General features: G+C 40.5%; 1 protein-coding gene across 1 annotated transcript; it reads right to left on the bottom strand.

Moving 5' to 3' along the window:
- Window positions 1–6,343: 6,343 nt before the first annotated feature.
- LOC147634310 (nitrate reductase [NADH] 1-like) lies at window positions 6,344–10,459 on the bottom strand. The gene is made up of 4 exons (XM_086805447.1): window positions 8,742–10,459; window positions 8,503–8,643; window positions 8,168–8,400; window positions 6,344–7,982 (listed from the first exon to the last, which is right to left on the bottom strand). The coding sequence occupies exons 1-4, from the start codon at window positions 9,976–9,978 to the stop codon at window positions 6,639–6,641; spliced, it is 2,955 nt and encodes a 984-aa protein (XP_086661573.1). The 5' UTR covers window positions 9,979–10,459; the 3' UTR covers window positions 6,344–6,638.
- Between the last annotated feature and the right edge of the window lie 2,141 nt (window positions 10,460–12,600).

Here is a 12,600-nt window from a genome sequence, read left to right as displayed (position 1 = left end):
TTTGTCTCAGTATACAGGACAACATGATTGGGCACATACAGGATGCCAAGTCCCCTAAGGAGGCGTGGGACACCTTGGTAAAACTCTATGAAACGAATACCAAGGCATGAAAGATACATTTGAAGAATGAACTTCATACTGTGGAGAAAAAGAGTATATCTGTGAATGACTATGCATTGAAGATCAAGGGTATTGTGGAATCCCTTGCATCTATTGGCGTTTCAGTAGATGATGATGATAAGGTGGAAGTTTGTCTACGTGGTCTCGGGCCACAATACAAGGCATTCAAGACGTCTATTCAGACTCGGGAAAACATTCCCAATTTCACAGATTTGGTGTCTATGTTGATTATAGAAGCCTCAATGTGCATACATACACCCAATGGCAATTCTTGACCTCCTTGCAGCACACACAATGTCTGCACAACCAATCTGTCTTCCTGCAGTTCTTAAAACAGAGTTCTGCAGAGAATCGATGACTTACCTGTAGTGCTCGAAATGGCCTGCTTTCTGAAAGACGGAGGTCCTAACGCACCCAAAACGCGTTTTCGGTCTCCAAAGTATTGTCCAATAGGACAGTTTAGTTGCCCTATAGCTTTACTCCCGCGAAGAAAGCTCCTCAATCAGAGATCGTTTGCCGGTGCCTCCCGTAGAGCTCCCGACAAGGATGTTGTCGCCAACACAAATAGAGAAGAGTAGCTGAAGCTCTTACCCTCGTACCGCTTCCTGTGCTTCTCTTGCTTGCAGCTCAGCCCTTAGCATGAACCAAGCTCTGATATCAGGAAAAGATGCAGGGGAGAATAGAGCTTGAGCTCTTGCAAGCACACACACGCTCACAAAACCCTAAAAGAGAACACACAAGGTGAGAGACTGAAAATCTTCTTCCGGCAATTATGGTTGATGTAGTGGATGAGGAAAGAGGATAGCCATAGAGGTATCCAAGCATTATAGTATAGCAAGTCACTATGCCTTTGCCTATCAAGACATGTGTAGGTTCTCATCATGAATCTTATTCTTTTGTGGATTATGATCTCATTTGCGAGTATATGCAGAGGAACATGTTTCCTTTTAGGAAGCACAAGAAAATGATCTTTGGATACAGGACATGAACAATGAGTACCACTCATCCTCAAAAATGACACTTGGTATTTTGGCAAATTCACCTTATGGTAAAAAGGTCATTGGTATAAAGTGGCTTTAATAGCTTAAGTATAAAGGTGATAGTAGCGTTGAGCTGCTATAAGGCAAGGCTTGTTATAAAGTGTTATGCTCAAGAGAAGGGCGGAGATTCTAATGAGACCTTTGCACCCACGTCTCGTATGACTACACTCAGGTGTATTTATTACATTGGTAGCACATCATGATTTGGAATGTACATCACTTTGATATTAAGATTGCCTTCTTGAATAATGATTTGCATGAGGAGGTTTATGTATCATATCCTTGTGGTTTTGTTGAGAAGGGACATGATTCTAAAGTATTCAGGTTAAGAAAAGCTTTATATGGAGGCTCCTAGAGCATGGCATGAGAAGATAAACAAATACTTGGTTGGTTTTTGCAACAGTCCAATTGAGAGTACCCTCTATGTAAAGAGGATTAAAGGATTTTTTTAATCATTGTTTTACACGTTCATGACATGTTGCTCACATGCCCTAATGAGGAGAAGATTTTAAATCCTTCCAAGGCTAAATTACATGTATCATTTTGAGATAACAAATTTAGGCTCATTGTATTATCATTTGGGAATACAGTTTATGCAACATGATGATGGAATTGTGATGTTGCAGTTAAAGTACATATAGAGACCTCTTATAGGGTTTGGTCTTGAAGACTGTAAGCCTATTGCTACACCAGTAGAGATAGCATGTGCTAGGATGAGTCTCCAAGATATAGGTGAACTATTTAATATATCACTTTATTATCAGGCTACATGCCTCATCTATCTATTTAATATGAGACTAGACATTTGGTTAGTAGGGTCTCCCAATTGAGTAGGTTTATGCATAGTCCCAAAAAGTAAGCATTGGAAGGCTACCAAAGCAAGTATTCTAATACTTACAGGGCACTCAATTCCCTGGGCTATTCTATGCTAAGGGGGGTGATATGTAGCTACATGCTTTCTCAGTGACTCTGATTGGGTTGGATGTTATGGCACACAAGTGTCCACTAGTGAATTTTGGTTTAATCTTACTGATTCATGTATATCATGGCTCAATAAGAAGCAACCCCAACAATGGCCACTTTGAGCTATGAAGCTAAGTACATGGTAGCTTTTACAGTGACTATAGACTGTGTATCGCTCAGATGCCTTTTGGCAGATCTTGGTGCTAGAGAACAATCCCCCACCTCCATCTTCAGTGAGACAGTAGCCAGAGTGTATTAGCTATGTGGCGAGGAACCTCGGGGGGGTCACTATATGTAAAATATCCCTATCGCGTGCGTTCAAGGCCTATATTTTAAATCCCTTATTTGTGAATTTTTAAATCTATATAATATCCCCTTTTCTTTATGAATCTGTAAATTTTTTTGAAAAAATTTTAAATCATACCCTTATGTAAGTATATTTCTGTAAGTTTCATAAATTAAAATTATGCTTCTGTTGAACGCACGTGATATTCACATTTTTTTGTGAGTGACCCCCCCGAGCGAGGAACCCAGTGTTTCATGCTCGCACACAAAGCACATCGAGGTGTATTATCTTTATGTCAAGGAGATGCTCATTGTTGCAGGAGAAAGATTATCCTGGCTTATGTCTACGCACGACAATGTGGTAGGTATGTCTACAAAGGCTCTCTCATGAGAGAAGCTCAAAGCTTTTTGCAAAGCGTTTGCTAATTTCCATTTGGGGATTTATCAACTACTACAAGATCCTTATACATGTTCATATCATCACTACTACAGGGGAGATTTGTAGCCATTTATATGGTAGTGATGTGTGGATGTAGGCTAATAATGGGCCGGGGTACTTTTTCCTTCCTTAGTAGTTTTTTCTCTCCAAGCATGTGTACGTGATCTTATCATGTCACTTCACTCACTCTCATCTTGCTATGTGTGTTGCCTTTGAAGTTGAGCTTTGTATTTTTTTGCTTAGGAGAAGCTTTTGCTAAAGCTGATCTTAGTTTTATTTGAAGGCGTGAAATTGTATGAAGGAACCCATGTATAGGTTCAAACTTGTTATTGGTGACAATTTTGCCATTAAACCAACATTCACTTTGGTAGACAATCATCATACATATTCCCAAATCCACATCCGTGTAGCTTGATCCTACTTATGGAATGATATGAGGATCAAGATTGCGAACTATGGAATTTGAGCTAGGGGCTCCTTGTCTAGTAGGGTCAGGTTATGATGGATTAATCGGTGTGTGTTGGTATTCTAGTAGGGTAAACTAGATATGGGGCATTGTTGTTCTCCACTTTAGTTAGTTGCTTGCTTAAATCTCCTTCAACACCTCTAAAGTTTGTTGTGATTATAGGAAATCGAAGGGTTGCTAGTAGTTTTCCATTGAGGAGTATTAGGCTGGTGTTAGAATCCAAAAGTGTGACTATAGATTAGTAGATGCTAAAATAATCTTATCAAGTGGTGTACATGTGCATTTAAAGAGGGATCATGAGGAGCTAATGAGTCAAGCTTTCTACTACCACCCACCACCAACGTGGGGGGGGGCACATCAGGTATCCTGATAGTCCTCTTTTTGGTTATAGAACCCCTGAGTTTGAAACCCGCTGACCGTCTCCACGCTAAATAACAGTTGGGATGATTCAAAAGAACATTATCTCTCTCTCTCTCTCTCTCTCTCTCTCTCTCTCTCTCTCTCTCTCTCTCTCAAAAGATGTCATGCTTGATGCCTCTATTAGTGTTAACTTGCTTTAAAAGAATAAAATGGAAACATTACCTTTGGTGCATTAGGTAAGGCCAATGGCATTAAAGTGAAAATAATACCTAACAAGATTATGAAATCTTAATAAACAAACAATCTCTACACGAAGCTTCTAACATACAATTTGATGAATTAATAACAAATATATATAGTTATCAACATTAAATCTATATCTTATTGTCATACAAATATGATATGCAACCACTCAAATGTATCTCTCATTGTAGTATAAATATGATATGCAACCACTCACTTTATATGCACACACTTGTAGTTTATATCATAGTAAACTAGGAATAATGATTGTACAAATATGATATGAAACCTCTCACTCTACCTGCACACACTTGAATTTTATATAATTGTACAAATATGATATGCAACCACTCACTCTACATGAACACTCTTGCATGTTAGATCATAGTAAACTAGGAATACTGATTGAGCATTCCCACAAACTATGTGAGATCTTTTGGGTGACAATGTCATGGCATGTAATTTTTTTCTAGATTTGGATATTAAAAAACAATTACAAGGATAGGAATGAGTTACAATTTGAAAGAAAATGTCTAATAGATGTATAGCCAATCAAAATCATAAGAGCATAGAAAAAAATTCAATATTAGAAGTTAAGGTTTCAAGAAAATGAAATAAATGGCATTAACTATTATATGAAATAATAAATTTCATAATTAACTTATATCAAATTCTTTAGTCAAGGAGTTTTTTTAATGCCTTAAATTGTGGACTAATTTACACCTTTTGAAAAGACTTTTCTTTACTAAGTGGCCACCATGAGTCATGATGGGCTCTTTGAGATAGACAAGATCAATGGATGAAGAAAGAGAAAACACCTGCTTAAATGCATTGGTAAGAAGTTGCACATATATTGACAAGTTTGTATAGTGAAAGTCTCCACGTGGTAAGGGTCGTGACATAGAACTTGTCCAATAAAATTAAAAAGAAAACTTCTAGTGAGCATGAAGTGGGCTCATTTCTTGGAAAGAGCTAGCAATCTTTACATTAGCCAGCATCATCCAAGTATTATATTTAACTTTATTACTTGCTAGCATGCCAAAGTATTATAGACATTTAGCTTATGATCAAAAGCTCTCCAATTTTTGTTATTTTCTCCCAAAGTTTTGGATGGAATTGCTTTTCCTAAGGTTACTAAAGTTAATCTCATAAGGGGCATGGGAGCAATCTGGGGTATCATAAAGAGCACCCCTTCCTATGTCACATAGGGACATGTAGCATAACATCTTTATTATGAAGGGACATGTAGCATCGCGGTTAGGTGCCTAGATTTAAATATGCAAGGCTCAAGCGCCAAGTTTAAGTCTCAATTTTGTACTACTTTAAAGCCGTAGGATAATGCCTATACGTTGGCAGGCTCTAGCGTGAGTGCTAAAACCCAGGCTCAATTTTTGACGGCCACCCTTGCCCTTCAAAATTGACGAGTTTGGTGAAATATAGCAAGTTTTTTTTTGTATTTGTGTTTTTTTTACCGGGCATTTTAGAAGTTTACAAGTATATTTCGACCAAAATGCTAAAAAACGAGCGTGTTTTTTTTAGTGTTTTTTTGTATTTTAGTGTTTTTTTTACGAGCATTTTAGAAGTTTACAAGTATTTTTTGACCAAAATGCTAAAAAACGAGCGTGATGCCCATCAAAAAACAACTATGGTAACACCCTCCGCCTCTGGATGTACAGGTCTTGGAGTTTAAACCGAGAAGAAGTGTAGTGTAATAGCTCTAATTAAACCCCCTAAAACAAACAACTATATCCGGAAGGGACACGTAGGTAAGTTTTAATTTTGTATCTAAAAGGAGAAATTTAGATGGATGTTGGAGCCTTGAGGCAAAAAAATTTATTTTAAAAAAACTCCCTATATATTAAGTCCAACTGCAACAACCAAATGCTGACTGTCTCATTAGAATTGGAATCCCCATAATTTGTATATCTATTACATATTAACCATGGACAAGGAGATGACAGAAAAGAGAAATCCTGGAACGTGGAGCAGTCGGCTAGCTAATTACAACGAGTCCCCCAAAAAAAAAATCAAACGCTTCATTGCTAGGGCTTCTTCACCTCCCTTTTACATACCGCAGCAACGCGTAGGTTGAGGACTAGTTCCATACAAATATGTAAAAAATTGGACACTTTGTTGCATGTCAAAACCTACAATGATTTGAAACAAATATATTGTGCTGCCAGGCAGATTGCAAATTTGGAGCAATCTTTCCTCTTGGCTTGACATGAGGAAAACTCCATTGGAATACATTCAACTTTAACGATGGTTATTATACAAATATGTCTAGTGAATACAGTATTTGCACTAGACATATTTTATTGAATTGGATTTTCATACAAATATAACTAATGCACAATGCATTTTGACCTCTTCTCTAGGAAGACTATCATTTCCACAATAAATAATCAAATCAAATCAAATCACAGATTGAAGACAAAGTCGAATTTCGTTATTGTTGATTATAATGCCTGCTGCTGAAGGCAAAAACAGACATAAATAATTGCCATAATTTTCATCACTTTGCAAGTGATTCTGACTCGCATTGATACCCAGAATAATGAGGAGCAAGCCATGGTTGCTAATAGGCGCCACAGATGCTTGTTGTAATCATTACATTTTAGATGCACGTATACAGATTAACGCTTAAGATAAGGAAATTAAGGCTAGATTAAGATCAAGCCAAGCATATGGGCAGCGTTTGCAGACGTGTTTTCCGCCATGATTAGAACTGATAACATCTGGTTTTGTCATAGCCCATCTTCTCAAGGTTGGGGAGGCATGCAAATTGGACCATGGGGGGTGGCCCACACATGAATGCTGCCGTCTCAGATGACCCGGCAGGCAAATGCTCCCTCAGGATGCCCTCGTTGATGAACCCTGTGCTGTACGGCCATGCTCCATTATCAGCAGCCCTCTCAACTACATACCAGATCTTGAAATTGCCATAAGCCCGTGCCCACCTGTCGAGCTCCGTGCGCAGCATGATGTCCTCCTCGGTCCTGTTGGCATACACCAGATAAACCTCTGTATGGTCATCTGAGTTCTTCAGGATGGCCCTTATGAGCTGATACATGGGAGTAATGCCCGTGCCCCCTGCCAGCATGGCACATTTCTTCATGTAGCCGGGTTTCCCATCGACATGATAGTGCCCATTTCCTATGTATTCTATGTGCCCCAATGGCCCCTTCACATCCACAGTACCCCCCACATCCAAAGCATCTAGATACTGAGACATCAAGCCCCCATCCGGGAACTTCGGATGCACATTTCGAAAATACACTTTGATCAGCAGCTCAAAATAGCCCACATCGTCATCTGAGCTGACAGGCGTATACGCCCGTAAACAAAGCTTCCCTCCAATTGTAGCTGAGATGAATACATACTTCCCCACAGGCAGCCCTAATGTATGGTCCTTGCTAGGCAAATCAAATCTGAATAATCTCACATCATGGCTTAGAATTTTCTTGGTAGTTAGCTTGCATGTGATCTTTTGTTTGGGATTCAGGGCCACGGGTATTGCTGGGGATGACTCACTGATCGGGAAGAGAGCGTGGAGAGCTGAGAAAGATGAATTCCCACCATGCATGGAGTTATCAGGGGTTGATTCAGCAGAAGACACGGTCCCAAATGAGGCCATCTCTCCTATCTTGAAATCCTCCAACATGGCCTTTGCCTTGGCAGAATGGATGGCATCAAACTCTTCGGTGCAGTCGGTACCAGCATTGATCAAAATGCTGTCTGACCCACCTGGATGGTCCTTCAAAAATCTCGTACAGTCATACACATTGTTGTGGATCACTATCCATGGAGACTCCCTTGTGTCATGCCTCTTCAACTCTGCATTTGTTATTTGGCGGACCGCAGGATTTAGTATTGGACTCGAGTAGCTCTTTGACATTGTAGGTACCTTCTCTTGCTGCTCAGAATTCGATGCTTTGCTTGGTGCCATCCAGCCTCCGGCTTGATTCCCGGGCCGAGTTGGGTGCTCAAAGGCTAATCCTATTGCACCTTCTTTAGGTTTGCAAGGGCTTATCTTCACTTTGAACCAGCAATTGTTCATCATACCCTGCAATTGCAGAAAAAGGAGCTGACCATTATATCTAGTCAATATGCTCTAATCTGTCAGATCACTATCTATGGAGGTAACTTGAGAGAGAAAAACTGATTATGTCAACCCATCATATTATCAATGAATCAAGCAATAAAACCTGCTGTAAAGGTCTCGTATTTTTGAGTACTTCAGGGTCATACCATCACATTCCACGTCAACTTCTGTGGTTGGGTATTCATGGACGCATCCCATGCTCTCACTGCCAGCTCTTTGGCCTGAATGAGCAGCATAATTTCCACATCAATCTCCCAAAAACACCAGCACCAATATTTTCCATGCCTGGTGGGGCGCTCGGGATGAGTGATCCTGCATAGCATCCAGCTCTCACCACCATCTATGGTCACCTCAACCCTGATAACCTTTCTTCCACCACCTGTACATACATGCAACCATTAGACTGAATTAATTGAGTGAAAAACATGTCACCACAAATCCATGTCCCTCATGAGGCCTCAAGCTGGGAAAACAAATTTACCAGAATATGCATAACCTTTCAATGTGAAGGGCATTTGCAAAGTATTCACATTGATTGGAACCACTTGTTCATGTGCCGGTGTAGAGATGACCGAGTTGATATTCAATTCATTAATTATGTACTCTGGTTTGTACCACCATCCTGAAAAACAAAGCAATCCATGTAAGATTTCTGCCAAAATCAGAGTATCATCCTTTCACAGATGTACATGTGAAATTGTGAATCGAGCAGGTAGATACCTTCGGCATTTGCCCTTTCAGCATCAACATGAGATGGGAGAACTCTATTGTCTTTATAGTGGTAATGGTTATCTGATTCTTTGCCAGTAACTATAACGCGCTTCAACCACTTGACCATGCGGCCGCCAATGTACCCGGGGATGATCATCCTCACAGGGAAGCCATGGTCCGGCTCCAGGGGCTTGCCATTCTGCATGTAGGCGATGAGGACATCACAAGCCTCATGCAGGGCAACATCAACTGAGATGCTGGTACCATAGGAGGAACCTCCCGCACCAGGCAAGGTCTCTTGGCCTTCAAAGCACACATACAGAGCTCCTTTCTTCTTGCTAAATATCCCACATCTCTGTAAGACGTCACAGAGCCGGGCCCCTCTCCACATTGATGTGCTGATCCCAGCTCCTCCCCAGTTGAACCCAATGGTCTGCTGCACCATGTTCTGCTCTTTCCTTCTATTGCCTGCACACACCAAGGTCACAGGCAGCTCTCTAGGCTTGAATTCATGCATGATTTGATGCATGGAGAGAGTCTGGGGTCTCTTAACAAGCCCTGATATCTCGACCATCCAGTCATCAAAGTGGGCTTTGGGGACATAGCCATGGTTTCTGACATAGTGCAATGAAGTGGGGGTCAGAAAACCATGCTCCATCAGGCGTGGCAATGGTGCTTCGCAGTTGAAAGGGTGCCTCCCTGTGAGCCTCACAAGCTCTGGGTGCCTTTTGATCCAGTTGTCTGATGTCCCTTCATCTCTTTGATCAACACCATAGCCAATCACATAATCCTCGGGGTATGTGACATTCTCATACTCATCGTCATCTTCATCAGAAGCATCAACTAAGCTCGCTGGAGCATCCGTTACAGCTCCATTAGCTAGCATTACCTTGCTCTTGTCTTGCGAACCAGAGCTTGATACGTCCACTGAGCTACTCCTATTGCTAAACTTTGATAAGGCGTTTGGTTCTTGTCCTTTCACACTGGTTAAATCAGCTTCATCTTCTACCTCTAATGAAGTCTGCTGAGGACCATCAGGCAAGGCATTAATGGCCTTCTTCTCAGCTGCAGTTGATGCCTCCTCTCTCACATTCTTCAGTGTTGCAGGCAGCGGCTGCTGCAGCTGAGGTCTATGTCGAGGCGAGCCGTTACTGAATTCAATGATCTGATCCGCAGTTTTCTTCAGAGGCAAGATATGCTGATGATGACGGATATGTTCACCACAGATAGACCCCATATTCAGCATTTCATGGAACTGGGTTCTCAAAAGACATCACCATGGTTCCAAGCTGAAGGAAAGAAGAGGGTTGTGTAATGAAGAGTATGGGCAACAGCGTGTACTGCAGAGATGAGCAAGAAGAGGCAAAGTTTGGGTTGAGCAACTAATTGGTTCAGAAGACTGAAAAATAGAGAGCTAGAACACGAGGAAGGGAATGCTCTGCTGGAAATCTAATTGCAAAGAAGGCATAAAATCAGGTAGGGCGTCAAAAGAGTAATCTGATCTTGCATGGGCTGCGCGTTGCATGGCAGAAACAATAGTTTAGTAGGACTAATAATACAATAATTCTGATAATCACAATAAATAAGCGGGTACGCAATGATTGGGAGGAGGACTGAGGCAGGATTAGAAATATAAACTAGGATTAAGTAGGGCGGTTAGTATGCTGTGAGAGGGGAGAGCGAGCAAGCTGGGAGGTGGCCGGCTTCTTTTGTTATAGCTGCGACCTGCAGCAGCCGGTTCTTGGGGAGCTACATGCATGGGTGGGGACCTGCAACAGCCGGCACGCCCAAGACGTGGTTGTAAGGAAACTGGCAATAGCCGGTGGCGGCAAGCCTTTGGGCGTTTTCAAGGGTCAAGCTGTCCGGGACGCCGCATTCTTATTGAGCGTGTTAGCTTTTGCCAAGTGTAAGCCTCCCCAACCAGTCCACTATTTAGAGAGAGAGAGAGAGGCGTGTAAGAGAGCAACAGCCTCATTCGATTTTCACTCCCGCAACCCACACCCCAATCATTTTGTACGCCCACCAAAACGTCAAATCTCACTCGCCCGTTCTTAGTCCGATTGACATTTAGAACTCCCGGTTGAAATTCTACGCTACCTTTAATTTTCACGTTTGATATTTGCACATTTGAGTTATGTACGATATTTTCACGTTGATATTTGCACATTTGAGTTATTTGCAGATTTTTTTATCGTGGGTACATATATTCACGCTTTTTATCGTGGGTACATTAAATAATTAATGCCCACTTTAATAATTTAATGTGTGACCTTAGGCTCCCAAGCATCTCAACGTCTCGTCCCTTCATCACAAAGAGAGATCAGCTTGCATTTTTTAGCAAATTTGCATCTATTTAATTCAAGCGGGGAAAGAAGAAGGTTGATCGTGGGTGCATAAAATTAATTAATTAACGTATCGTGACTTCGATAAAGAAAGGTTTCAAATTAATAATGAAGTAAATAACAAATTTACAGAACATCCATCGAAAAAAGAAGGTTGTAAAACCAACGAGACAAAAGTCCAAAACGAAGAATTGCAGATTATATTATATATCGACAAGCCAAAATACAAGAGAATTCAGAGAAATACATAGTTCGAAAACTGTTGATCCTATTCAAGAGGACAACATCAAAGTTATCTTCGTTGTGAAAAGCATAGTAAGTTTACAAACGAACTCCAAATCAAAACTAGACTGTTACAAACCGAAGATAAAAATGACTAGAGAAAACAACCCTCTTCCTCTGTAAGCCCAACATATTTACAAACCAAAGGTGATAGCGGGACAAACTCTTCACCATCCACGATAGCTTTTTTGAACTTATATGTTTTCTCATAAATAGAGAAATAAGATTGACTATAATTTGGCTCTGCTTCAGAACCTCCATCATTATCATCTACAATAATAGGGTTGTTCTGACTCCCGGGCTGCATGTCAGCATCTGTTCCTTCATTCTTGCGATTCTCATCTTTATCACTATCTCAATGTTGGTACAATGGATCATAATATCTCGCTCTACCACCAGGGTTCTCTACAAAAAAATCTCTTCTCCATACATTGTGTTAGGTGAGGCAATTTCATTACTTTCCAAATCGTTGCATGAAGGGAACATATTTGTTCTTTCCAAGTGCACTCAAGTGCATCGCTCCATAGCATTCCACTTACTTTTAAGAAGTAGAGTTCTATCGCTCCATAGCATTCCACTTACTTTTAAGAAGTAGAGTTCTATAGCTCTACAAATGATTTCTTCAATACACATTTACCAAGTCAAATCAAGTGTGTCCCCCTCATAAAGGGGCTTGAAAGCTAAGTGTGTCTTTGAAAATTTTCCTTAGTTTATGTATCAAAGTTGGTCTTCGATTGGCTCTTCATGTCATTTCAAACGCATGACATGCTTTTGATGCGACACTAAAAATTTCCTTATCATCTTCTTGTGTTCCATAATGATTTCATGGCATCCCAAATCTTCCAACACATGATACTGCATGACTCCTCAACTCACCAATGAGCAATGCTCATTCTATAGCAAACTACAAAAGATGATTTGAGTTTTATCCCACCTCCCCTTGTACTTTTCTTTAAAATTGCATTAAGTAATTTGGTTGGGCAACATACAAAGTAATGCTCGGTAATCTTTTTCCCCCTAACCAATCAAGCGAGAAGCAACTCCTTAAATCAACCAGTTTTTATTACAAGAATGAACATTAAATGTTTTTTTGGAACTAAAATTACATACAAAGTTGACCCTCTAGAACTCAAATCTACACCTGGAGATTTCCAGTCTAAAAGAACCATGTAGATGGATGTTCTTACATGATAGTATCATTCTACCATGCAAATAAAAAGAGACTCTACATATGCTTGATTGCT

Source organism: Cibotium barometz, chromosome 11 (assembly GCF_041138505.1).
Source record: "Cibotium barometz isolate CiBa-2024 chromosome 11, ASM4113850v1, whole genome shotgun sequence".
Lineage (NCBI taxonomy): Eukaryota > Viridiplantae > Streptophyta > Polypodiopsida > Cyatheales > Cibotiaceae > Cibotium > Cibotium barometz.
This window is presented reverse-complemented; position numbering and strand designations above follow the sequence as displayed.

Coding starts and splice junctions, on each gene's coding strand:
- LOC147634310 (XM_086805447.1), bottom strand. CDS start 9,978: ATGCTGAATATGGGGTCTATCTGTGGTGAACATATCCGTCATCATCAG. Junction 8,644..8,741: donor TGAAAGGGCAAATGCCGAAG/GTATCTACCTGC, acceptor TTTGTTTTTCAG/GATGGTGGTACAAACCAGAG. Junction 7,983..8,167: donor AGTTGACGTGGAATGTGATG/GTATGACCCTGA, acceptor CTGCAATTGCAG/GGTATGATGAACAATTGCTG.